Source organism: Zeugodacus cucurbitae, chromosome 2 (genome assembly GCF_028554725.1).
Source record: "Zeugodacus cucurbitae isolate PBARC_wt_2022May chromosome 2, idZeuCucr1.2, whole genome shotgun sequence".
In the NCBI taxonomy this organism is placed as follows: domain Eukaryota; kingdom Metazoa; phylum Arthropoda; class Insecta; order Diptera; family Tephritidae; genus Zeugodacus; species Zeugodacus cucurbitae.
This window is the reverse complement of record NC_071667.1, coordinates 74,967,915-74,995,707: the sequence shown is the minus strand read 5'-3', so window position 1 is coordinate 74,995,707 and position 27,793 is coordinate 74,967,915. Positions and strand designations below refer to the sequence as shown.

Below are 27,793 nucleotides of genomic sequence, written 5' to 3'. Positions count from 1 at the left end.
CCAATGTTATTGCCACCTTTTTCCATTTGCTTTTTGCCTTTTCCATTTATTTTGTGCCACTGCATTGCCTTAGATTACTACTGCTGCTGCCATGCGGCACTTGAGTTGATTGCTTTGCACCGCTGGATGTCTATATCTATGTCTATGTCACAGACTACATGCCAATATAGACACAAACATCATGTATGTATGTAAATACATTGTACATAAATAATTCTAATCGTTTACTGTCAGCTTTTCTCTTCATTTTTCATTCAAAGATAATTTAGTCGGAATGAATTTTATAATTTCCACTTGACCTAATTGCACATTTCATTCCACAGAATGCAATCGAGAGCGAATAATGCATTTCTACAGACAGTCAAGTAAATATGTCGTCAACTTGAAAAATGTGCGCTTTAAAGGAAAAAAACTATTATCTATATCGATCGTAAAATATTTAATTATTCACTGCGACTTCTAAATAAATATGGGTTCTTATTTCATCCTTTCGGACTCATACTTCTCCAAATACGCAACTTGTAATCAAAAACAAAATATTATTGATATAGATAGCAGATATGGTTCTAAGCCAATAACAGATAAATAAATGATCATTTGACCGATAATATCAACGAATATTTTCAGAAATCTATCAAAATCTATTTTTTCAATAATCGATATTCAAAACGATTTTTTCTAATACATGGGAAAATCATAGTTTATTATTCATTGCTGGTTCAAAAATTTAAAACTAGTCTTAAATGTAAACCTAATTATTTCGGTAGTTCAAACAGTCATTAGGCACATCTCTCACACAAATTTAGAACGAAGCCTGCCAGAAAAGATTTAAAAATATTAACAATATTGAATTAAGAAAGGTATATTATCGACATCAGAAAATGACTGATACCAAAATAATATTATTTTCAACAATCGATACGATATTTTAATCAATCGATATTATTTTCACCTATTTAAAAAAAAATGGGTTAGATTGTGTATTTATTACTCATATTAACGAAATATTTAGCTTCAAACTTGTGAAGAAATATTATTATTATTAACTTTATCCTTTGACCTTGATAAAGTTATTCAATTCAACAAGTTTTATCTGTGAAACTATCCAGATATCTTGAAGAAAATCGGTTCCGATCGCTGCGATTCATTTCCTAATAGCGTGACGTCCAGATAGAGGACGTCAGTTTTTGTATAATCATTATCTTGGGGACAGTGGGACAGTGACCTGTTAGCACTCCTACTAAAGGTCTTAAGGCAGTGCGAAGTAAGCATGCAAGCCAGTGATTCTTTCCACTAAGACTCAGTCAAGTCTATGGCATAAGTGGTCAGATACATCTTTATATAGAATTAGTTGTAAGATAGTGTCTGGATAGGCTAGTTCAACTGCTTCACAGGGTCCAGCAACCCATTGCAGGTTTATCGTGAATTTAGTGGTTTCAAATAATATATTTCTCGCTGTTAGCACCCTCTCTGTTCAAGAGACATCTTTGATAGCAGTCATCTCAAGAAAGATGAAGGATACTGATATTTGGAAAGCAATTCTGATGCAGACACGTTCATCTATACTACTATTACAAAGAGGAAATATTTGTATGTATGTTTGTATTGAATAAACTCGAAAACTACTGTGACGATTTTCTTTCACCATAGGAAATCTGCATTCACCCCGAGTAACATAGGCTATATTTATTGCTAGAATCTCAACTTTCTAGAAATAGTTCCCAGCTGAGGGTATCAAAAAGACTCGGTGATGGAGAATTTTAATCTTAAACTGGAAATCTTTTTGCAATTCACTCTCTTCGCATCGCAATCGCATGGCAGTAGCGAGCGCTCACAACTACTTGCGAAAAAAAATCAAAACCTCCCAACTACGCGCTTGAGAGTCGAGTACGGAGCGTGTGTAGCGGCTTGAAGAACAAAATATTAGAAATATACAATTCCACTAGGCTGTCGAACTCTGAGCGTTCCCAACGCCTTCATAATCAGAGAGAAAGACATCGGACACCAAAGACTAGAGGTCGTAATCAAATTTTAATGCAATACAAATAAAATATAATTTCATGAGACACCATAAACGATTTGTCTTAGTAAATTAGAAGGCATACATTTGAGTGAATTGTTTTTTTCTTTTCAAGATAGAGTGCTGATCTGAAGACCAACTTACTCGTATATTGTAAATTACTATCCTAAGATAACCATATTTTTTTGGCTATCCATACCAACTTCTAACTATCTCACATTGTCTTTGTGACGGAAATATTCTTTTAATATATTTTAATATTCTTTTTTTGAATTCGAGCAGGTAATTTTATAAGTGAAAACATATTTATCTCGTTTTGGGCAAATTAAAGCTTCAACCTCTTTTGATATATGCGAAAAATTTAAGTTTTCTGTAACATTTACTTTTGAACACACGTTTGATGAGTTCCACAGATCTTTTTGAGTCAGATCTGAGTTTCTTGAATAAATTATTTTCATAAAATGTGAACTTAACGGCTGTCATCAGTGATTCCAATGACTTTTTTTGTTTTTAAGTCATCCAGACAACAAGAATCCCGTGTATTCCAACTACCACCATCTAGAAATAAAAAACTCTATTATTTGCTCCCATGCCAGCCTGCAATCACCATTACCGCACTCAAAGTCGCTTTACGTTGATTAAAGCTTTTTAAATTGCGTGAACCCAACACTTGTGAGCGCATAAAAAATGCAAATGTCAATGCGAAACCAACTAAGAGTGTAAGAATATTATAATAATAACAGTTAAGCAAACACAGCCTTGACAGGTGTTTTGGAGCGAGCTGTTTTTCACCGAAAATAAACAGCTGCAGCGAATAACGTTATATATAATAGTATGTGAGTTGTGTGTGTATGTGATTCGAGCAGGTCACGTGACATATGCAAATTTTCAGCTGAAGCATGCAAACGCAACATTTCTCATCATAAATATGTAAATTATGACATTATTAGGCTGACATTGCCTCCGGTGACCTTCGTCAGTGTAAGAGTAGTAAACGAAAATTTGGAGCAACAACAATAGAGGTCGTGGACCAACTACAGCGTGGCAAAGAGCCTTAGCGAAATTGCTTTATTACAACGCTCATTAGGCCAGCAAGCAAATCGCATAATAATGAGACGCGATGCCATTGTGTGGGTGTGTCTGTGTAGTGGGAGTGAGTCTTGTGTATGTATGTATGTGTGCTGTCGTTGCACTTGACACTGTTGAAGGCTGTGTCGCATAGCATTCAAATCAACCTCGGCCTCTCTTTAAGCCTTCACAGCACTCAAGCACTCAGCGCGCGCAGTGCATCTCCTCCTCCACACACACACACACACACACACATATTATAAACACGTGCCCGTCATATAATGGCGGTTTCTACGCTTATTTATCACAAAAAGTTCCTTTAAGTTGACAGTTGACAGCTGGACGTTTCTTCGCTTCGACGTGCAGCACTTAACGGATTTTTATTTTGTTCGTCAAAAAGTTTTCTTTTTTATTTCTATTTTCCCACTTTTCTCTCGACTAATCCAAACAACAAGTTGATCGCTGGGAAGCCAAAGTGTGCATGGCTTGTGACCGTTAGTCGAACATGGCGGTGATTACGGTTTGTGTGGCTTATGCCTAGTTTATTTTGTGATTGCCTTCGCCTAATCGTAATGCGAATAAATTATAACGTCATTTGCACGTTCGCAATTTGGCGCTTCGCAAAAATTACAGCCAACAATGCACGCATGTGTGCTACCCACATTCACTCGTGCACGCACGAAACCCTTCACGATTGACGATTGTGAGGTTAAGTTTCTGTTAATTAATTTCAACACGTAAGGCCTCAAGATGCATGCTTGTGATAAGAGTGATGAGGTTATGTATGCAGTCAAATTGTTTACAATGGATTTGGTGTCCTGGTAGACGCTACAAAAATACTGGTTCTAGAAGCAATTTTTGCGCTCCATCCTATTTAGTTTGAGATCCTGAACTCGAAGAAAGTGTCTGTGGCGGGTACGGTTGTCATTTAGTCGTAAGAGGTCAAGATCTACGGTTCTATCTAAGTTCCAATGAGGTTTACGTTTAGGGTCCCATAGAGCTCCGGAAGTTAGTAACTTATTAAATTACCGCTCTGAGCAACGACTAATGGTACATCTATAAATACAACTATACGATTATATTTAAATCGTATTCTATCAAATGTTCGAAGAATTGGTAGGTTCTTCATTCGTAAAATCAATATTAAGATTACAGGTACCAATGTTGTTATAAAAATATATAGCATCAATTTTGAAACTTTAACAGGGTTCTAAACATATAAATCTGGGTCTTAAGCTTTTGGTTTGTCCAGATTTTACTAGCACAGAATCTTTCTTCTTCTTAACTGGCGTAGAAACCGCTTACGCGGTTATAGCCGAGTCCACAACAGTGCGCCACGCATCTCTCCTTTTGGCGGTTTGGCGCCAATTGGTAATACCAAGTGAAGACAGGTCCTTCTCCACCTGGTCCTTCCACCGGAGTGGAGGTCTCCCTCTTCCTCGGCTTCCACCAGCGGGTACTGCATCGAAAACTTTCAGAGCTGGGGCACTTTCATCCATTCGAACAACATGACCCAGCCAGCGTAGCCGCTGTCTTTTTATTCGCTGGACTATGTCTATGTCGTCGAACAACACATACAGCTCATCATTCCATCTTCTGCGGTATTCGCCGTTGCCAATGTTTAAGGGACCGTAAATCTTCCGCAAAACCTTTCTCTCGAAAACTCCTAGTGCCGTCTCATCGGATGTTGACACCGTCCACGCTTCTGCACCATAAAGTAGGACGGGAATGATGAGGGACTTGTAGAGTTTAGTTTTTGTTCGTCGAGAGAGGACTTTACTTTTCAATTGCCTACTCAGTCCATAGTAGCACCTGTTGGCAAGAGTGATTCTGCGTTGGATTTCAAGGCTGACATTATTATCGGTGTTAATGTTGGTTCCTAGGTATACGAAATTATCTACAACTTCAAAGTTATGACTGTCAACAGTGACGTGGGAGCCAAGACGCGAATGCGCTGACTGTTTGTTTGATGACAGGAGATATTTCGTCTTGTCCTCGTTCACCACCAGACCCATTCGTTTCGCTTCCTTATCCAGGCGGGAAAAAGCAGAACTAACGGCGCGGGTGTTGTTTCCGATGATATCAATATCATCGGCGTACGCCAGGAGCTGTACACTCTTGTAGAAGATTGTACCTTCTCGGTTTAGCTCTGCAGCTCTTATAATTTTCTCCAGCATCAAGTTAAAGAAGTCGCACGATAGCGAGTCACCTTGTCTGAAACCTCGTTTGGTATCGAACGGCTCGGAGAGGTCCTTCCCGATCCTGACGGAGCTTTTGGTGTTGCTCAACGTCAACTTACACAGCCGTATTAGTTTTGCGGGGATACCAAATTCAGACATCGCGGCATAAAGGCAGCTCCTTTTCGTGCTGTCGAAAGCAGCTTTAAAGTCGACAAATAGATGGTGTGTGTCGATCCTTTTTTCACGGGTCTTCTCCAAGATTTGGCGCATCGTGAATATCTGGTCAGTTGTTGATTTTCCAGGTCTAAAGCCACACTGATAAGGTCCAATCAGTTTGTTGACGGTGGGCTTTAGTCTTTCACACAGTACGCTCGATAGAACCTTATAAGCGATGTTAAGGAGGCTTATCCCACGATAGTTGGCGCAGATTGTGGGGTCTCCCTTTTTGTGGATTGGGCAGAGTACACTGAGATTCCAATCGTCGGGCATGCTTTCTTCCGACCATATTTCGCAAAGAAGCTGATGCATGCACCTTATCAGCTCTTCGCCGCCGTATTTGAATAGCTCGGCCGGCAATCCATCGGCCCCTGCCGCCTTGTTGTTCTTCAAGCGGGTAATTGCTATTCTAATTTCTTCACGGTCGGGCAATGGAACATCTGTTCCATCGTCGTCGATTGGGGAATCTTTACAAAGACAAAATAATACTGTACGAAAATATTATCTCATACTCCTTAATTAATTTCTCCTATTTTTTTATTTCCAGCGGTCCAACCAACTTGAAGTCAATTCATCAACCAACTAATAGTCGCTCAATTTCCAACCCATAGCCAAAAAATAATGTATCGTCATCATTGTGAGTGCACAACGAATCATCGATAGCATGACCCGTGACGGAGAGATACCCGCCATTTTCAACCCGAAACGGGTGCGTACACCATCCGTTGTCGTAACCGGTGACTCTCCGAATGGTCCGTATGGTGGGTTTAGTAATGCGCTCAACGCCAGCAATCCACAAATTGCCCACCAAGACTCCATTTCATCGAGTCAACAGGATCCGAGTGAGGTCATAACAATACATCCGGATACGCGTGATGCGTCGACGCCAATTGGCACGCATCCAGGTTTGCGACGTGGACTCGGTGCTGGTGGGGGTAGTTTCGTAAGTAGTTGTGGTGTAAGTGGTATTGTTGGTGTGGGACCGGGTGGTGCTGGTGGCGGTGCAAATGAACCGGATACACCCACTTTGGAGGCGGGGCCAGATGGCACCGAAGTGCGGTTTCGTCGGTTAAAAGCATGCAAGGAGTCATGTTGCTCCGAACTGGCGCGGAAGGTGAGTGATTTTTTTTAAATATTATTGCTTTTTGTATTGATCCACATGGTTTCTACGTAGATGTACTTTGGTGTTTGTGTCACCATACTCGTCACCGCGTCGTGGGTCGGCGCAACGCATTGTATCAAATTCCTCTACTTGAATCGCAGCACATATGCTAGTATTACCGCCGATGACATGGATAGCACATCAAATCGTGCCATCGATTTGGACTTGGTCACAAATATGGATGATGACGATGATCCTCGTAATCTTTTGGGCATAAGTGACAACGCCTTGAGCGCCGATGATGTGGAGGATGCCACCAAATTTTTCCATATCGCACAGCCAGCTTTGCCAGAGTCGACGGTATTTCGTGCACCCTTCTTCGCCGCTTGGTTCTTCACGAATTTTTCATTCTTCTTCTTTCCCATCTACATACTGGGGCGAGTGTCGTTGCGCAAATGTGACAAACCGGGGGAGATCTTGGGCGATGTGTTGCGTGGTTTCCGCGATCGTGGTTTCACCATCGGTAAGTGCCTAACGACGACTATTATCTCAGTCTTAATTCATCCGCATCTTCCACACAGGTCGCTTCCTCAATCGTTGTCTCTCCTTCTGCATCCTTTGGCTGGTGACCACCTACTTGTACACCATGTCACTGCGCGTACTCTTCGCCACCGATGCCATGGCGCTGTTCGCGACCAATGTCGCCTGTGTTTACCTACTGTCATGGGTCATTCTACACGAACAATTTGTCGGCGTGCGGGTAAGTGTGCTTTGAGCGCCATGCGACATGGCATTAAATTGTTACAGAAATAAATTCAATTAAGTGCTTTTTAATCTCCTCTAGATTGTTGCGGTTATTCTGTGCGACACGGGCATTGCGCTGCTCGCCTACATGGACGGCATTACCGAGAGTCGCACGCTGAGCGGCGTTGTGCTGGCAACACTGGGCGCTGCCGGTTATGCAGTATTCAGGGTGGGTATTACGAGCATGCCTCATTTGCATATTGCTCGTTCGCTCCCACTTTTATTTACAGCCAACATTGCGGAAATGTTTCACATGCCATTTACTATGCTCTTTATGCCTCGTTTTTAGGTTATGTTCCGCAAAGTGATGGGCGATCCACCGATTGGTCAAATTGCTTTTGCTTTCACCACTCTTGGGTTTCTGAACGCCTTGCTCTTGTGGCCCGTCTGTGTGGGTCTCTATTTGGCGGGATATGAGAGCATGCCGCCAGATCGTATGCCATGGATTATTTTATTAATCGCCAGTATTTTGCTATTGGGTATGTGGAATTACGCTAAATAATTTTATAAAAGTATTAAATGCTTCTTCTTTATTTCAGTTTTCCATATACTCATGCAATTCAGCGCGGCCGTCACTTATAATATGTTTGTTACGCTGGGTTTAATAACCGCAGTGCCAGTTTCAGGAGGTAAGTGTTAACAATGAATGATGGGAATTTACTGAGCAAAGGTTTGAGCATCCATAGTATTGATTTTTTAATGAATCAAAATGAGCTGTAAACAAATAAACTGGATTGCTCTGAGGTCAATTCCGCTTGATAGAGCTCTATTGAGCTCTACACATAAGCTATATCTGTCTAAATAATTAGAGATCCGTACCTCAACAGGATGCGATTACCATCATACCGCCCCCGGAGCCCCCAAGAGCAAAGTAATGAATTGGTTGGAGACTTAAATAGTCGGTTCCAGACATTAAATTAAGTTAGTTAGCCGAATTTGAAGAGCCAAAAGAGTAGGGAAATTATTTATTAGAAATTAAAAGTCTGAGCTTTCAACAATATAATAATAAAACTCTAGTAAAGGGAAGTTTGAAGAAGGCCACGATATGAGCTTCCAGGTATTCCCGATCTTCCCCCTTTTGAACCATATTAACTAACAATCCTTTTGAATATTTTTACAGTCATCCGACCTATTAATTTATGATTAAATATTTTGGTTATATATTTTTTCCCGTAGTTCCTAGGTGGAACATAGGGCCTTAGGTTATACAGCTTATAAAAACCGAACTCATAAAAAATGACCGACTAAAGCATAGAATTATTATATTATTTTGAACCGAGTTTTCGATTTTCATCTTGAAATATCCTGTTCTGACATAAGAGGTGACTGACGACCGCGCTTTGGCAGTGGATGTTGCTTTAATCAGAATCATAAATGCAGACAAAGCTGTTTAGAAAATTTAGTCATCACTTCTTAAAAAGTATTTGGGTATGCTATACCACACACATATGTTTTAGATGCCGCCTTATAGGACATACTCAGCAGGGAGATATAGACCCTGGCACTGGACCCATAACTAACTATGTAAATAAATTTTGCATAACATCAACCTCTTTACTTTCACTCTGGATCTTACCCATTTAGTACCTTCCGGGCTTTGGTTCGTCTCCAATCGAGACGATCTTGTGCTAGGATGTAGGTAACCCCCATATATATTTCTGTTTCTGAAAACCGTTCTCCGAACAACTTATGAAGTATAGGACAGGGTATTTATTTTCGGAAAAGTTCTTGGAGATTCGGCATTACTTCCCAAGCGAAGTCCATCTTTAAAACCAACTTTTACTGTAAAATTATATTTCCATTTGGGATCTTAAATTTCGACTTTATTATATACCCTGTATCTTCCCCAGCTCTGGACGTTGTACTCTACGGTGCTACTTTCGCCGGCATGAAATTGGCTGGTGTCATATTAATCGCTGTTGGCTTTTTCCTAGTAATGTTCCCCGAAAACTGGCCAGACTACATAACACGCTTGCTAAGGTAAGACGAAATTTCAATTGAACTGCTGAGTAATTAAAGCAAAAACTAAAAATCGAATCAGTTCATTTGTGCTTTTGTTAGTATGCTAATTTTTTGTCTACGTCCAAATCAAAAAATTATTTATATTATACAAATTAGTTGATTAAATACTTTGATTATACACTTACATAATAATTAAGCTAAATAGCATTTGGAAACTAAATAAAATCTAAACACTTAAAATGCATTAAAAATAAAACATTTTAAATAAGAGTGCATACATTTTTTAGTAAGAAATTGCTAATTTTTAAATTAATTAATTACTTTAAACATTTAAATGCTAATTAAAAAATTTAAACCCATTTTTAATACAACCGTTAATGCATATTTACTTTGTAAGCATTGAAAATTTTTAATTTTTTTTTTTGTTATACTAAAAATACTAATGCATAAATTTTCGATTTATTACATTTTTTTAACAAAACAAAAAAAAGAAAAAAAAATGTGAAAAAATTATTGAAATTAATACATTTTAATTTTCTCATATTCTTATGCCCGTAATATTTCAGAAAGAGTGGTCGTGCTATACTGCGTTACCAATGTTGTTGTGAATTAGCCGAAATTCATTATCCCCATGCGGTAGGCAAAAACAAGTATTATAAAAATCCCCAAACAATTTTAATGAATGAATGAATTTTACTTACATACTAGACAATTGCGAAAATTGTGAAATTTTTCTAGAGTACTGTTATTTTTTTTTTTGATACAAAAATAGCTGCGAAGTTAGCCTTGTAACGCTTCTGTAATGCGAAAAAGAAATCTAGCGTATGCAGCTGCTGACGTCATTTTAGTATGATCAAACGCAAATGCATAACTGTATAAATGTTTTTTTTTTTTTTTTTTTTTTTGAAGTTTGCGTACACTTTCGAAATCCCTTTTAGAAGGGTGTTGCACTGTAAACAATATTTAAACGCTACTTTGCATTCATACATATATAATATATACGTTTATAGTATGCCATTAGACTTACAAAATGTTGATTTTCACTAGCGCTGCTTTGTTAAAAAACAAAAAAATCTGAGAATCAGCTACTTAGAGCTAAATGTTATATTTTTTCAAACAACATTGTAACGGCGCAATGTTACAATACATGTGTTTTTTTTTTTTGTTGCAATTAGCGCTAACGGAGACTTTTTACTGAGTTCCTGAGCTGAAGTGCGTTTTGCGTTTCTTTTTACCAACTTTGGTTGCCTACCACTAACTAACAACTACTCTGTGTTTCTGCTACTACTCTACTCTGCTGCCAATACTACTACTACCACGACTACTCCTACTCTAACTACTACTACTCTCAACTCAACCTGCTCTTAATACTATAAACTATATACTATCGAATATATATACTTTCCTTCACTACTACGCTAAACTAACAACAACAACAATTCTTAAAGCAAACACTACAAACAAGTTACTAATTTGTACATAATACACATACAAACATATATACAGTTACTCAATTACTATATTTAAACAGGCATATAATACCTCAATAATGAAATATCAATGTTGTCACCCACCCACAGGCCTTTCGAAGGTGTTTACAAAAACAAAAATATACAAAAAACACACACACCTCATAATATTGGTGGCTTAGGGGCCGCGTTTGTTGTGTTTCCCTTTCGCCTCTGTCTCTCTAATCGGCTTTCTGGCTTTTTGTGCATTTTTCGTAAAGATTTGCCAGTGTTTATGGATTGCCCAACACCAAACATCACCCGTTCATTTGATTATCGATATATATACATATATATATATACTTGTAAACGATTATACATACATACTATAAAATATATACCAGCTTAATCGATGTTGTGGCTAATAAATGATTGGTTTGTAATACATATTTTTTTTTATTTTTGGAAGACCACAAACAAAGCTAGCGTTTGCTCACCCATTTTCCTTTACCCAGGCGCTATAGTATATATTATACATACATATATTGAGAGTTTACTGTATCCCACTTGCATTTGGAGTTGTAAATATATACAAACAGACATATTATATTTGCTTGTTGATGAGCCATTCCAATAATTTTGAAATTGTACACAGTAAAGACACGAACCACAAGTAAACCCACATGTACATAATTAATATTTAAACTATTTTTTGTTAAATAATATTAAAATTATTTTCCATAAAACTTTAATGTTTGAGTAAATTTAATTTTATATTAATTTTTCTTTAGATATTAAATATTAATTTATACATTTCAGTAGTATTTGCCAAGATAAAATGGTTACGATAAACATGTTCCTCCAGAGATGTCTAACAATAAACTAACAATTGTAATTTATCGAGAATTCGAATAGTTTAGGAACATTTCAAAATATCTCAATACAGTTAAGATTTCTCATCTAATGAAAAAATACTTCTAAGAACCTGTAAGAGCCCATATCAGGTGCTTCAAATAATAAACAGATTTCTCAAACTAGAATCTCTACTATCCTCCAAAAAATTTGGTATTTTTTAGAATTCCTATGGCATACACGATTTCCAAGTAAACATATCTACAACAGCAAACTTCGAAAAATAGATCCTTAAAAATTATTTTCCAAAGAGAAAAATATATGATATCATTATTTACCATCCTTACAAAGCACATCGATGAAAAAATTAGTTGAAGGAGCAACAATTCGCATTATAAATTGGAATAATGAGTCACTCGATCTATATCTAAGGTTTAAACCTGTTTCAGTCTTTAAAAACGAAATGCGTGCTTGTTGAAATACTAACGAGGTCTCTTGAGAAGCCATTTAGAAATTACATTTTGGAAGTATCAATATAAAGTAACTACATTTTTGTATTTTCCAGTTGAATTCTTTCAGTAACTATCCAATAATTTTCGATCTTTGTCGAAATGTTGTCAAACGAACTACCCTTATTAAATTTCTAAAGGTTATCCCTAAGATAGGGTAGAGTACTAGAAATGTGACTAATGCAAATTTTTCTGGAACGATATACTCTTAGCTCTTAATTAAGATGAAACTATGTCTCTTACACATTGTCTACTTACTGACTTTTAGCGATTAATCACCCTATACGATATTCTCTTGCGCTGTACGATTTCTATTTCCTATTCTGTGGAAAATATACTATGAAGGCTTCCAGTACATTTTCGTACTACTTTCTATTCGAAGAGGATTATTCGAAGTAGGGTCTGCTTCATAGACTTGTGTCGTTTGATGTCATATTATTTAGGCGACAATCAAACCAAAATTAATTTCGTGTAAATTTTGGGAAATTATTTTATTTTTGTATTAAATTTTTATGAGATCATTAATGTTTGATTTTCAATTTTTGACTTTAAACATAGAAAATATCACTATTATTAGTGGGCAAAATATAAATAATTAAAAAAAATTTTACACATATTTACATTTTTAAAACGCAATATTGTAAATCAAAATCACACACATATTTTGGCTAAATTCATTTATTTTTAACAAAAATTTTAAAATTAAATTATTATAGATAAAAATGTAAATACAAAAATCACCTTCAAATTCTCAGCTACTTCTAAGCATTTAAAGTAAATTAATTTATCTTAATATTTATTAAAATTAAGCTTTGTAATAAAAACACACTCACACAGAAATATGTAAAAATATTCGGTATGGAATTGAGTTGTTAATTGCACCAATTGCTTTGCTCTGCGGCATTTTTCAGAAGCACCACCCAAAGTTTTGAAGAAACGCATGCAGCTGAAAGCGATTTTGAAATCTATTCTATTTACTAACAAAATACAATTTTTTGTTTATAATTATGATTTTTAAAAACAAAAAAAATTAAATAATAACAAAAATATTTTATAATTAATATTTTAGTTAAAAGAATTATTTAAGAATTAAAAAATTTAAAAAATATCACTGCTATTAAGGGCAAAAATAGAATATGAAAAATATCTAAAATTAGTCGCTTACTTAATATTAGTTATATATTCAATGTTTTTTAAGCCAATTAGCCAAGTGTATACAAATGAAGCAAAAAACCAAAATTTTATACTAAGAAAATTTAGTTAAATTCTTTAGTATAAGAAAATATAATATTTTAATATATGAAATATTCGGAAGATTGCGAAGGAAAAGCCAAATAAGAGAGCATCAATTTTAAAATCCTTGGAATTTTTAAACTCACGGCAGTTCATTAACAAAGAATACAGATTAATTAAGAAATTGTGCAAAAAATTGTATAATGAAGAACTCTCTGAGGAATACGAAACCTCCTAAAAATAATCTTGAAATCTAAATCTAGAAAGAATATACTTTTTTCACCAAATATGAAATATAGATACTATAGTTTCCCAACCTTTGATACGGATCAAAGAAATTAAAGATACTAGCTTTTGATTCACTTTATCCAGGGAGGAGTTATTACAATTTGGCCAGTAGCGACTATTAATAATAATGTCTAAAGTCTCATAACAAAATGATAAAGTGATTTTACAGCAGTTTCAGTAAAACCATGCAGCAACACCGAACTTTGATAGTAAAGAATATAAGCTGTCCCTAAATGTATGCTTCGTTTTTATGCGACAAATCGTTATTTCTTTATTTGCGTGAAAATAATTAAATAAATCCTTTTTTAAATTCACTAATAATAAAAATACTAACAAATAATTTTTAAATAACTAATTTTATCACATAATTAAATTTATGCATGTATTTTTTACTAAAAAAAAATATTGTTAAAAATGAAATTGTAAAAAAACTCACCAATTTTGCATATTAAACAAAACACACAAGTTAATTGAAATAAATTAAATCCTATGTAAAGCTATCTTATGATTTTTATTTAATTACAATTAATTTTGAAAATTTCATTTTTTAAGTCTTAAACTATCTATATTCGTGTTATCCTCTCATTACTCGTATAAAACGGTATCGATATTTCCATTGTATTTGCAGAAATATCATCTTGTTGGGTCACAACGCGAGGTGAGTTTTGTTTGTAATGCTTTCATTTTCACTTTTCTACTTTTTGCCAAAAACAAAAAACCAAAAAGAAATTAATTTAAATAAATAAATACAACAAACAATTTGATGCAACAACAATATATTGATTAACCACATAAACAAGCCAACAAAAACACATGAATTTAAGTATTTTTTTTTTTACTTTGGAATTAGGAAAATGTGGAAGGTTTATATTGTTAAATTAATTATAATTATTATTTGTTAATTTTTTTAAATTTTTTTTTAATTTTTTAAAGAATTTAAGTGTAAGAAATAAGCCAAAATTTTATAATAATTATGATTAAAATATGTTTTTTTAAATAATTTTTTTGATTCATTTTAAGATTATTTTTTTAATTTTTAAAGTTTTTTAATTTACATTTTTTTTCTATTATTTTTTAATTATTTTTTCTTTTTTAATGTTTTAAATTAGAAATATTCGAACAATAAGTATAAATGAAGATTTATAATAACTATAATTAAGATAATTTTTTTTTTAATTTCTAAAAATTATTTTATTTTTTATTTTTTACTTTTTAAATTTTTAAAAATTATTATTTTTTTATTATCTTACTAATTTTCTTTTATTCATAAAAATTATTTTATTATTTAATTTTTTTTTTCTAAAAAGTATTTTATTAACTATTTTTTTATTTCTAACAATTATTTTAATTTTTTATTTTAATATATTATTTTTTTTTTTTTAATTAAAATTATTTAAAAAAATTATTATATTTAATTTTTTTTTTATTTTCTAAAAAAATTTTATTAACTATTTTTTTTATTTCTAAAAATTATTTTAATTTTTTATTCTTTATTATAATATATTATTTAATTTAATTTTTTTATTAAAAAAATTTTATTTTATTAATTTTTTTTTCTAAAAAGTATTTTATTAACTATTTTTTTTATTTCTAAAAACTATTTTAATTTTTTATTTTAATATATTATTTTTTTTTTATTAAAAAAATTATTTTATAATATTATTTATTTATTTTTTATTTTTTTTTAATTTTTAATTTTTTATTTTTATTTTTTAACACTTTTTTATTTTTCTTTTCTCAATTCCAATTTTTAATTAATTTTCATCGAATTTCTCCGCAAAAATTTGTTTTACTTCGAACATAATTTTTTCTGTGTATATATTAATTTTTCTTTCTTCTTCTCGCTCTCCATTGGTTACACCTTACTTCTCAGCTAATTTGCATTTCTACCTAACTGTATATTCTATTTGCATTCAATTCAATTTCAATATTAATTTCGAACCCAAAGTTCTATTGTGAGAGTGTCATTGTTGTTATTGTAATTTGAATATATTATATAATTGCCTTGAAATAACCAATATAATCCATACATAAATGTGTAAACCATTGATAATTATAAACATTTAAATACAAAAACAACTCGCCTATAATACATAATTACTCAAACTTAAATACATAAATACGCTGAATATTGCGAAATGTTTTTGAAATGTGTTTTTTGCTCTATACTTCCTCCATACATAGTACACACATACCATACATACTTGCCACATATTGATATTGTATTGATGAACGAGTTAATGTTTTTTGATTGTGTGTTTTTTCTCTACTTTTTTGCATATACTCGTACTCGTTTAACCTACATAAATCAATAAATCATATGCATATATATATGTGTATAACTGTAATCGAATAAAAAAAAATCAAAAATCGTTATATTTAATGCGGATCAGCAGATATACAAACTATTATCCTGGTACAAACCTTCATATGTTCTATTGCGATTAACGAGTTCACCATTTTTTTCTCACAAATATTAAAAAAAAAAAAAAAACATTTTTATATTTTCTCAACATGTTCCTACTTGTTATATATATAAAAAGATATGCATTTCAGCAAAATCTTTGCAATAGCTTTAGTTTAGCTTCGTATTTATGTAAATATGTTTGTGTAAATGTTTTTTCTTATCAACTTAGCTGTGTTCAGTCACTGTGCAAAAAAACAACACTCGGCTTCAATTATGGTTTATAATTATGTTTTGCGAAAACAAAGATCACTCGATTTTTTAATAGATCAAATAACACTCTATTCGTAGCTTTCAAACTTTAAGAGCATCCCACTAAACTTTTTTTCACAAAATTTCAACTTATTTCGCTTCTTAAAACCGTCTATATTACTCTCAAGCAATATTTTTGGAAATATTTTAAGTTCTCTCAAATTCTCATATTTCCTAAAAGAAAAACGATAAATAAAAATATATATGGGTTATAAGGACTGTCCAATATGTCAGGAAATTGAAGAATCCAAAAACTAACTCACTAACCAATTAAGCGATTGAGAAGTATCACATATCTTCTAAAATATTTCAGTTAACCAAACCAAACTCATACTTTAGTTAGAAAACAAACAACTTCGCATAATAACCACGCCCATCGCCCACATTACGGCCTCTTTCGGAATCACTAAAAATACCATAATTGCAAACTTGAACGAGAATTATAATATTCGAAGTTGGAATACTGTCCACTCTATAAAAAAATCTTGAAACTTCTTTAAATAATTTGTCAGATTTCTACCAAATTTGACTGATAACATTTCAGCTTCAATTTGGACTGTGACTAGTACAGAAAGGTCTAAAAGTAGTCTATACCTTCCCGTGGAATACCGAATTTCAGTTTTCTCCAATATACTTTAAAATAATGAAATGGGTTAACTTCAAAAAAAATTTTTGTGGAGATCTCTGTAATCTCATATCTCATAAAGCGTACTTATGTCTAACGAGTCCAGAGAAGACTTTCAAAACCAAAAAGTAATTCGGATATTAATGGAACGAACTTATCAGTAGTATGAACTAACTTGTTAAAGAACTAAGATCTGGGATTTTGAGGGAAAATGTAATAAAACAGAAGGAAACAGCAGTCATCTCTAAAAATAGGTCAATAGGTCATCAATTGTCTTAATATTAGTACAACTATTTTTCTTTAAAATAGGTTTGTAATAAAAGTTTGCATGCAATATGTTAAGTGTATATAAAAAATTGAATTATTTTAGAGTCCAACCGATTAACCTACATTAACCATGGCATCGGCTGAAAATGGGTATCGGTCGGACACTAATTTCTTCAAAATGTCAAGAGACCTCTTCCATACTTTCACCACCGATTATTTCCAAGATATGTTGACCAATTATTAAAGCAAACAGTACGAGAGAGTCGACAGAATGTAGCTCATTAAGTGAAAAAAGACTTCAGCAAAAGGCTTAAAAAAACATATTCTAAGAATTTATTCACGTAAGCTTTACGATTTCAGAAAATTTTTTCATGAAGTGAATATATATACCATTTCGTAAAGTAATAAAATGCTAATAGACTGTTTACACAGTAGTCTCTTTCTCTCTCTCTCTCTCAGCACAATTTTCTCACCACGAACAGCTGGTGGTGTTGAATGCTTTACCATTATTATACCCAATTGCCTTGGCGATTTCCTTTTCGAGTATCAAAAGCTAGCTCTTTGGAAAAAGAGACGCACATTTGGAAAACTTTTCTCTTCGAGTATCTAAAAGTCTCTTTTTCAAAAATTATGAGTATCCATTTTCCTCGACGAGCATTTACGATCTCTGATTTAACTCTTCAATGACACTCTAAATCCCATACTTTTTTATTTTATTGCTTTAGAAATCATTATTTCTTATATATCTTTTAAAGATTAAAAATTTGCAATTATGTATTTATGAGTATGTATACTGAGTTCTCGTTTTTGTGGCTTACAAATATATTCTGTTTTTATCACAGGCACTAAGTTTTTTGTTTGTATGTTGAAAATATTTCATAAAACAAATATATTATACGAGTAACTAAAATTACACATTATTAAAAATTTTTGAATAAAAAGTTTATAACACACCACTATCGCTTCTACTCAAATTTTGCTCTCTCATTTTCCTTTTCAAAATTTTTCTCTCAACTATGTACATTTTATATATAAATTGGTTAAAACGCCTAAAACGCTTACGAAAAAAATAAAAAAAAATTATATAAATATGTAAATGCAATAACAAACTGAACCACGCAATGACGTTACTAAACGTAAAACACGCTACGTATGCAACTGCAGTCGCCCAGCGTTTTGTAGAAGAGATGTTGTGGTCGCATCGCCCACCACAAGATAGGCGTTCACGCTACGCACAATTTCATATGTCAATTCATAAACGTCAAATAATGTCAAAACACAAATGTCAAATGAGCGCACAGCATAATTGCACAGTATACATCATGCGTAAACGTAAAGAAAAACGTAACTCACCTCACTGTACAAGAGCATATAACTGTAATTAAATAGAGAGTGTATTAAAGAGGGTTATATGAAATGTTTGATATTGTAACTGTTGTAAGCGTAAACGTGCTGTCAAACGTAAATACATAAATGGTTAACGTAAACGTAGCCGCTACCAGCCGCTTTGGTAAGTACACATGTGTCAAATGTACAGCAGTTAAACTGCCGAATGTCGCTTACGCAACGTTTGAGTGTCAAAATCGTACGTAATCAAGGAGGAATTTAATTTTTTTTTTTTGAAAAATCTGTAAATAAAATTAAAATTAAAATTTTTTTTTCGAAAAATAAAAAAAATTCAAAATACGCTGATTTGCTGCTGGGTAATGCTGGATTGCGTATAAAAAATTTTTATTCATATAATTCACTTTACTTTATTACATAATTTACTTCTAGTTTTGAGAAATACTTGTACGTTTTTTTTTGGCGTGATATTTGATTTTTTTTTTTATTCTACTTCGTAATTCACAGATACCACCAAATACACGCGTACGATTGCAACTTGAGTCAAAAATATTATACGGTCAATTTTAACGCCTTTGCCGAGTAAAATCGACGAAATATTTAAAAAGAAATTTTGAAATATGAAAACAGTAAAATAACGTAACCATTAACGTAATTAAGTAAAAACACACCTCCGTTCACTACTCACCACACGTTACTAACAGTACAGCGCGTACTTGCTCTCACGCTCTGCCTCTCTTTCTCTCTCGCATTAACTGCGCGCTTAAACCATTTGCAAGTACTCACCACAACTACTCTGGTTGCACGTCTCTCGAATTGGCCGTTTCTTCTACTTCTACTTCTACTACTACTATATAATTACTTTCACTCACTTATCGTTTGTTTTGTAAATAAATTATAGAAGGTAAAGCGTAAATTGTTAAAATTTTCGTAAACTATTACTCTCACGCCTGCAAATACACCGCTTCACTAGTGCTAACGCTATATTTGCTGCATTAAAAATTTTAATATTACCATTTTATAGTAATTATTGAAAATTAAAAACAATAAAGTTGCATGTAATAATTATAAATATTGGAAAAACAACACTTGTTCGACTCAAACATATGTATTTCTAGTTGAATTTTTGTAAATTTTCTACTCGTAGCCATTGTAAAATATTATAACCTCACTTGCTCGGCAGGCTTTTTGGCGCTTTCTCCTCACACCGTAACAACGTAATGCATATTTCGTAAACTACTTTGCGTTTTTCTTTGGCTTACGCAGTCCTGCCTTGCATACCTTTATAATATAATATAAAGCAAAAAAAAAAAGAAAAAGAAATGTCTGCCTCACTCTCTTTTTCACTCTCTCTCTCTCTCACATACACTCCGCCTAATCTTTATCCACGCTGTACGAAGCTGTTTTCTTCTTATTCTTCCTTTATTTATTCATTTTACTTGTAATTCCATTTACGATTTTATACGATTTTTGTTAGAACTTCGAATTCTCATCAGTAAATCAGTAAAAATTCTAATAACTAGTTGCATATAGCATACATATAGTATATACATATGTATATTGTGCGAGTCAATCATACATAATATAATACATATGTATGTGTACGTAAAATATAATATTTGAAATAAAATCACATTTTAGCGAAATCGAAATATAACTCACGTAGCTTTGTTAAGGGTGAGTTTACATAACGAATTTAGTGTGGTGAGAAACGTAATAAATATTATAAAAAAGAAAAACTCACCACACAAATTTTGTAATCACTTCGGCGAGTACTTAAAACAAAAATTTTGTTTTCGAAAATTATGTGAACTCACCCTTAAATTATATTGAAAATATTATAGCAAATGTAGGCCTTGTTGAAATTGAACCAAAGTAATTAAAAATTATTTTCAAAATGTCATGGTTGACAGCTGATGTGTCGAAAAAAATGTTCTTTAATACTTGCTAAGACATGTTTATCATAAATTAGACCAAAGTTTTGTCTAGATTTTATAGAAAAGTAAGATTAGAGACTCGAGGTCTCTGGATTCGACTGGAACCGAACAACAAGAGAACTATTTATTAACATTTACGAAGTACACGGTCATAATAAAATGACATATAAAATTGTCACTCTATACTTCCACATATTATACGACTTTCACTTAGACGGCCTCCTGACTACCATTCACTTAAGAGTGGCCAGGAACTATTCTTTTGCATATGTCTCAAGACTACCGGTCTTAGATCAAGTATCCTCTAGGTAGCTGACATTACCGCCATCCAAGTACGATGGACAGGACAAGGACAGAAGAATGTGGGTCCTGGCAGCATTTACTACAGCGGCCAAATAAAGGAGCACAAAATCGGTGTGGAATTCGTGGTGGGAGAGGGGCTCAGACGTCGAGTCCTAGCATTCACTCCGGTGGATGAACGTTTAGCCACAATCCCCATCAAAGCGAAGTTCTTCAACATATCGCTAATTTGCGCCCACGCCCCGAGGGAAGAGAAGGATGATGTGACAAAAGATGCCTTCTATGGGCGCCATTGGTGTCTAGTAAAGAAGATGTTTAGACTGATTTAGCAATGACCTTGACCTAAGTACGATCATAAGACTACGAAAAGTGGAACAGACTGGAATTCCAGAGCATTTTATCTGAAATATTGTAATTTTTAGCTGTTTCCGATCCAATAATGAATTCCACACTATTTTTCACTTTCTAACAACCGATATTTTACCCAACATTGCTGAATTTCAACAAGGTCTACATACATTTTTATTAGCAAAGTAACTAAATTCGTGTAGAGAACTCATACTCCTTACACCCTCCCATCTTGCGACAATGACTAATAGCATTTCTTTTATTTTCCACAAAACGTACACGCATGAAAAAAAAACATTAAAAACAATCGAAAAAAAAACAACACAGATGGGGTCGAGGTCCTCGCCACGGATCGTTAGCCGGTCAGCATCCCACCATTATCGATTATCGGACGGGATACATAAGGTCCCATCTTCGGTCACCATCTGGCCGTGTGAGATGACTGATATGTCGCCTACTGGATTTCTACTCAATCAGCAATCACATCAACAACAACAACAACACCAAGCACACCAACAACAATACGCCGGCTATTCAACATCATCGGTTGCACACTCGAGCAGTCACAGTCACAGCAGCAGCTCAGCGACACGCGCACCACCGATCGGCAGCGGTGGCGGCGGTGTTGGCGGTCGTCTATTCCCCTACTTTGGTGGCGATCACGAGCGTGAGCGTAAAAAATCCGAAACGTCATTCTTCAATTTGGGCTTTCGACGCAAATCGACTGTGGTCTACTATGCTTCCACTGATTGAGGGATTTTGAAGCTTTTAAGTAGAGCTTTTTAGAGCACTTTGTTGGCTTGTGACTTGTGTCTCTTGACTTGTTGACATTACAATCATAGAAAGTAAGGTTAGTTGGCGCTTGTGCAGTGTGTTGCTGAGCAAATAATGAATTTAATTAACGAAAATGAGGTTTGAATTTGTAAAAAAAAAAAACGAAATACGATTATAAGAATTTATGCAATTAACAGTAAAAAAGTAAAAATAAACAAAAACAAAAAATTACAAAAGCAAATTAGTTAATAAATGTGTCTGTTGAATTATTAAAGTAAATGCATTCTTTTAGCGGAAAACATTTAATCAGCCAACACTTGAGAGATGAATATTGTGAGAATATATTGAAGAATTGAGAATTAGTGCTGCGGTCTAAATATAATAAGTATAATAATGAAATTAATCACAATACAACACCTTTAAGGTGGGCACACTCACACACATATACACCAAAATAAGAAATGAGTTGCACATACATAAATACATATAAAAACACATACTTAGGGCATATTTGTGGGCGCAAGACCGGAGTTGAAGCTCATATTAGAGAAAAAAAAATATATATTTTTTAATTGTAATATTTTTATTTTATTTATATAAAAAAATATTTTAACGATTTTTAAAAATATTTTTCGAAAAAAATTGAGCTGTAGGGCCTTGTGACCACAGATATGCGTAAAAAACATAAAAAAAAATAAAAAAAGAAGTCTAAAATTGTTTCTGCTCAATTGAAATGTATCTCTTAGATAATACATAATATTAAATTATAATTAATAAACAATTTTAAAACACTTGCATACACCATTGTACTAAATAATAGCAGTACTAAATGATAAACAGAATAATTTACATAATTTTAATGAAAAATATGTGTATAAGTTAATTAATATAATTGTTATTAATTAATAAAAAATAAAATAATATAATCATACCACAGTTGTTATTTCTATGCGTTGAAATAAATATTATAAAATTCTGAAATTTATACCGAGAACAAAGAACTCTTTAAATGACTATAATAATTGTAACTCCGAATGAGAGCACATAACTTGTATGATAAAGAGTAAAGAGAACAAAAATTCCTAGAAAAAAACTTTCCGGGTAGAGGTCGCACTTGAGAATCGTGCCAAAGGCACAAAAAAGCCAAAATCCTTAAGGGGTTAGGTGGGTTTCAGAGGCTAAAACCAAGGGTATTTTAAACAGTATATTGTGAAATTTTTATTTAAAAATTCCGAAAACTCGGTCATTGGCGGTGGACATCATAACTCATCATTGGTTCTTTTAAAAACAGTAAACCAAAAATATTTCGATAGTAAATGGATAATACTCATTACTGAACGAAGGAAAAAAGAAAATATTGAAATTCGAATTTTTGACAGAATTTAAAGCAAAAAATGGCAAAATGGCTCGAAAAAAACAGTTGTAATAAAAATATAAAAAAATCCTTAGTTCATTAACTCGACGATGGTATTCTAAAGGTGTATGCAAAATTTAAAAAAAAAATCCGCTTCATAAATTTTTGAGTTATCGTGTCCACCGACTTGAAAAATTGGGTTTTGAGATAAATGCTTTTAAAGTTTTACATTCGTACTGACGTGGCCTGATGGGCGGAACTTCCAAAGGGATAGAATATTACTCGGATTGATTTGATATTTTTGGATAATATCTTAAACATATTGCACTATTTAATGAGATACATTTTTTTCAAATTTTGTAATTTTGAAACCTCTTAAAGCTGGGTCCACAGCACAGATATGAAAACAGAAAAATAAAATATTTTTGAACACAATTGAAGTATTTCTAAAGGAACTGACAAAAAATGCGAGATATTTCTTTCCATTTTTATTTAATTTCACAACCTAGAGACTAATAGTTCGATAAATTATTTAAAAACAATCGAAATTTAGTGAGAACTCCCGTTGTTATAGAGAGTGATTCATTTCGATGTTCCCTAAAACACAGAAAATTCAAATCGAATGAGAAATGTTCATTATCATTCGAAAGTACATTCTTCGCCATTTATTTTTTAAAGACTATCTCTTTCAAAAAAAACGACCAGTCCAAAACGTGACATTATCTGCTCACCGAAGTGTTCTCTCAATAAATCCATTGATTGGTGTGCACTGTCACGCGTGTTCTGTCAAAAAAAGGCTATTGAAAAAAGTAACTCTACTTGGATCACCAGATAGAAAAAACTAGGGATCACACCTTATATAATGTCAAACAGCATACACTTAATAAACTGTATAACTGAGACTTCGAAATTTTAATTTTTTCAAAACACTTATGATTTTCCACGGAATGTTGCTCATAACGGTGTGCGACAATATAAACTTGTTTGTTTAAAATATCGATACATAATTATCGATTATAAACTTATCGATTAATCGATATACAATGATTAATAATTCTTGAGATCGATTATTCGATACATAATTATCAGTTACACATTTATAAATTGATCTATATGTAATTATCGATTATAAATTTATCGATTAATCGATATGCAATTGTTGATAATTCTTGAAAATGTGTTAATGTAGTACAGTTTAAGTTTTCTTATGAGTTTTTATATAGAACTATGTATGTAAGTGAGAAGATGTAATCGTCGTATAGCTCCATGTTAATTAACTGTACTTGTATTGTCAACACATATTTATAATTAAATAGTACATTTTAAAAATAGTGAAGCAGTAAATATATGAGAAAATTGTTCAATTACAAAAAAAAAATATAAATAATGTTATAAGAAATACATATGTAAAAAATATAAAATGAATAATGTCGAAAATAAATGATAATTAAATGGAAAGCTGAGTTTTGTATTTTTTCTAAAAGACTAGGGAAAGGAATACGCTGGACAACATCCTGAAAAAAGTTCGAAATTTATGAAAAAAATTACGTTTTTGATGGATTTACAGTTAATTACAATTATCAATTTTGAGGTTAGAAACGATGGCAAATAAAAGAAATTAACTTTAAATTTACTAAATTGTTTTAAAAATCCGTGAAGTATTATATTTGAAAATCATACAAAAAATATATAGAAAAATCAACAAATCGTGCTACTATTTGAGGTCATATCGGCGGAACATCAATTTTCACAAACCTCAAATTTAACAACCGTTAACATTTAATACACACATAACGGTCTACATACGATAATTAACACTTGTGCGAAATTTTGTTGAAAATCACCACCTTTGTAACTGCCACAAAGAGCATAGTGCACCATGAGAAAAACGTTTCATTTGAGAAAAAATATTCATAAATTCAAAAGCAAATAAATTTTTTAATTAAAATTCAAAAACGCTTTAAAAATATTAAAAAAAATACATATATATATATATATATCAAAATTTCGCCAAATTTATAAACAAATTATATGGATATATAAGCGGAATAAGGAAGAAGGCATATCCAATTTGAGAATTGAACGAGAAAATACGAAATACGATTTTTGTGCAGTTTCTTTGGTGTTGTTGTTTTGAGCGTTTTTTCCTGTATTGTGTTTTAAACAATTGTTACAAAAGAATCAATGAAAAAATAGTTTTTTTAACAGCAGAGCGCAGCTTCAACGAAATATAAAAATATATATACAACAAATTGCAAATTTTCCTTTTAAAAATACTACAACTAACTATCTCTATAATTCTACTTAATATTTTTTTCAAATCTTCTATGCCTCGAAAGCTACAAAGCAATTGGTATAAAAATCAAATAAGCGCACTAGCACTTTAACTAAACTATTGCAAAAACACCACCGATATCAAAAACATCTTTATTAAGCTTTTAATTTAAAAGAACTAAAAACTATAATTAACAATCAACATTTGTGACAACCGCTTTGGAAGAGATTTATTTTAAGAAGAACAAAATGAATAAGTACGGTAAGTGATTTCCTTTTGTAGGATTGATTATTATTATGTCCTCCCATTTATGGTTTTAAAGCGGAAATAAAAAAATCAAGAAATGTTAATTTCAAATTTGAGGTTATGTGACTATGAATGAGCTCTGTATTGCTTACCTTATTGATTTGTAATGATTTTGTGATTAGTGAACAATAATAGTCTTTACAATAACTATTTTTTGAAGTAACGAATAATTTAAAGCGCAACTTACTTCAAAACTTCCTTTATATGAGCTAGATCTTTGACGAATTTAAATTTTAACCACTTTACAAGCATGTTCAAGCAACTAATGGGTGAAAATTTGCAATGTGTTTAAATTTATTATTGAAAAAGTTGAATTTTATTTAAAAACTTACCTTAGCCTCACGTAACGGACGATTGATTGTCGATATATTTTGAAAATTAATTCTGTTAAATTCTTTTTTCGTTGTAAATGAATGAAATGTTGGAATATAGGAATTATAATTTAAATTACGATCGCCTTGTTCTTGCTTTAATGGTCTGGAAAACAATGAAGGCTTTAAAATTAATATTATTCACACATATTATATATATAACTAAGGAGCTCAAGAGTCGTCTTATTTGTCCAATTTGAACTAGGAATTTATTAAAGCAGCAAATTTATGCACTGTAGTTTTCTTTTATTATGATGGAATAATTGATTTAATTTTATTCTTTATTGGACTATAATTTAAATCTTTTCATTAATTTTTAAAATTATTTGCAAATTTTTCTTTTCACAATTTAAAATAATTTAATTTAAATAAAAACAGCTGATCGAATATCATACACAAAAACCAAAATAAAATCACCTTACAGAGTGGTACTAACATTTATAAATTTTACAAATAAAAAATAAACGTAACGTAAAATAAAACCGGAACATGATTACGGAAATACGACGAATCAGACGACTTTTTAGAACCCTAATTTTTGTTTAAATAATTACCGTACGTAGATCCAAAATTCAATTATAGTGGCCGAAAGAGTCCAGTATCATGGATTAAATTTTTTTTGACAGCTATCGCTCTACACCAATCTTCTCATCTCCAAGACAAATATTTATTGATTTTTAAATATTTCCCAATTTAATATACATTATTGTTATCAAAATAATTAAAAAGCATTAACGTTATATTTATTTCAATAATTTTATTGTACTAAAAATGTCTTTGTGTTTCTTTTTTTCAATCGATTCCAAGTTTATATAAAAAAGTGGTTTAGCTTAGAATTAAAAATATATGGAGCATGCTTTGTAAGTCACGTTTTGTACAAAAAAAAGATACAAATTTGTCTAGCATTACATTTTAAGCTGCTGCAAAATGCCTTACAAATAAACGCTAGCTTATATACTTCATTTGTAGACTATTGTACTTATATATGTACATATATAAGTATGTAAATTGATATGCATATTTTACATGAATTCAATTTTATATTAATTAATTACGATTTTCGTTAAGAAGGCACGAGAGCATTACATAAAAATATGTAAAAGTGTAAAGGCGGATGCGGAAAATTTTTAATATATTTCTTATAATTTACATATATATGTATTCGAGTGATTTTACTATTTTAATCACGATTTTGGACGGATACGGTTTTGCCGAGGTGGCAAGTCAGTTTTTTTGTAAACAAAAATGTATTAAATATAATTCAAATATCATAAAGAAACATTATTGTGGTTATAAGTTAAGGCAATTAAAAAAATATACATGTAGGGATTCAGTTCATAAAGATTCAATGATATTACTGCAAAACCATTAACAACAACAACAGCATATGCACATTATAATCATCTGCATATTGGTCTGCTTGAGCATAGCGCACAGCTGTGTGGCACAAACAAAGGACGTCGCACACGTTGGTGGCGCGTATACAATAGAACA

The 27,793-nt window shown here is 32.3% G+C and overlaps 2 protein-coding genes across 34 annotated transcripts in view; both read left to right on the top strand.

The window, feature by feature from the left end:
* The window catches only part of LOC105216097 (putative thiamine transporter SLC35F3), a 29,607-nt gene extending 7,300 nt beyond the window's left edge, over positions 1 to 22,307 (top strand). The window contains exons 2-12 of one of the 10 annotated variants that reach the window (XM_054234647.1): positions 6,032 to 6,598; positions 6,659 to 7,109; positions 7,168 to 7,346; positions 7,431 to 7,559; positions 7,680 to 7,869; positions 7,930 to 8,019; positions 9,241 to 9,370; positions 9,919 to 9,988; positions 14,311 to 14,340; positions 16,079 to 16,098; positions 21,547 to 21,695. In XM_054234647.1, coding sequence (XP_054090622.1) covers positions 6,149 to 6,598; positions 6,659 to 7,109; positions 7,168 to 7,346; positions 7,431 to 7,559; positions 7,680 to 7,869; positions 7,930 to 8,019; positions 9,241 to 9,370; positions 9,919 to 9,988; positions 14,311 to 14,340; positions 16,079 to 16,098; position 21,547 — 1,740 coding nt within the window. In that variant the 5' untranslated portion in view covers positions 6,032 to 6,148 and the 3' untranslated portion in view covers positions 21,548 to 21,695. Of the gene's footprint in view, positions 1 to 3,420; positions 3,609 to 6,031; positions 6,599 to 6,658; positions 7,110 to 7,167; positions 7,347 to 7,430; positions 7,560 to 7,679; positions 7,870 to 7,929; positions 8,020 to 9,240; positions 9,371 to 9,918; positions 9,989 to 14,310; positions 14,341 to 16,078; positions 16,099 to 18,454; positions 18,689 to 19,141; positions 19,472 to 21,546 lie in introns of those variants that run through there. The other 9 variants (XM_054234633.1, XM_011190382.3, XM_054234639.1 and 6 more) reach the window with 9 other exon arrangements.
* Positions 22,308 to 25,254: 2,947 nt separating this feature from the next.
* LOC105216098 (heterogeneous nuclear ribonucleoprotein R) overlaps positions 25,255 to 27,793 on the top strand; it is a 127,595-nt gene continuing 125,056 nt past the window's right edge. For 5 of the 24 annotated variants that reach the window (XM_011190383.3, XM_029042786.2, XM_029042792.2 and 2 more), the window contains exon 1: positions 25,260 to 25,883. In XM_011190383.3, the coding sequence (XP_011188685.1) occupies positions 25,871 to 25,883 (13 nt within the window). In that variant the 5' untranslated portion in view covers positions 25,260 to 25,870. Of the gene's footprint in view, positions 25,884 to 27,793 lie in introns of all 24 variants that reach the window. The other 19 variants (XM_011190405.3, XM_011190391.3, XM_029042794.2 and 16 more) reach the window with 9 other exon arrangements.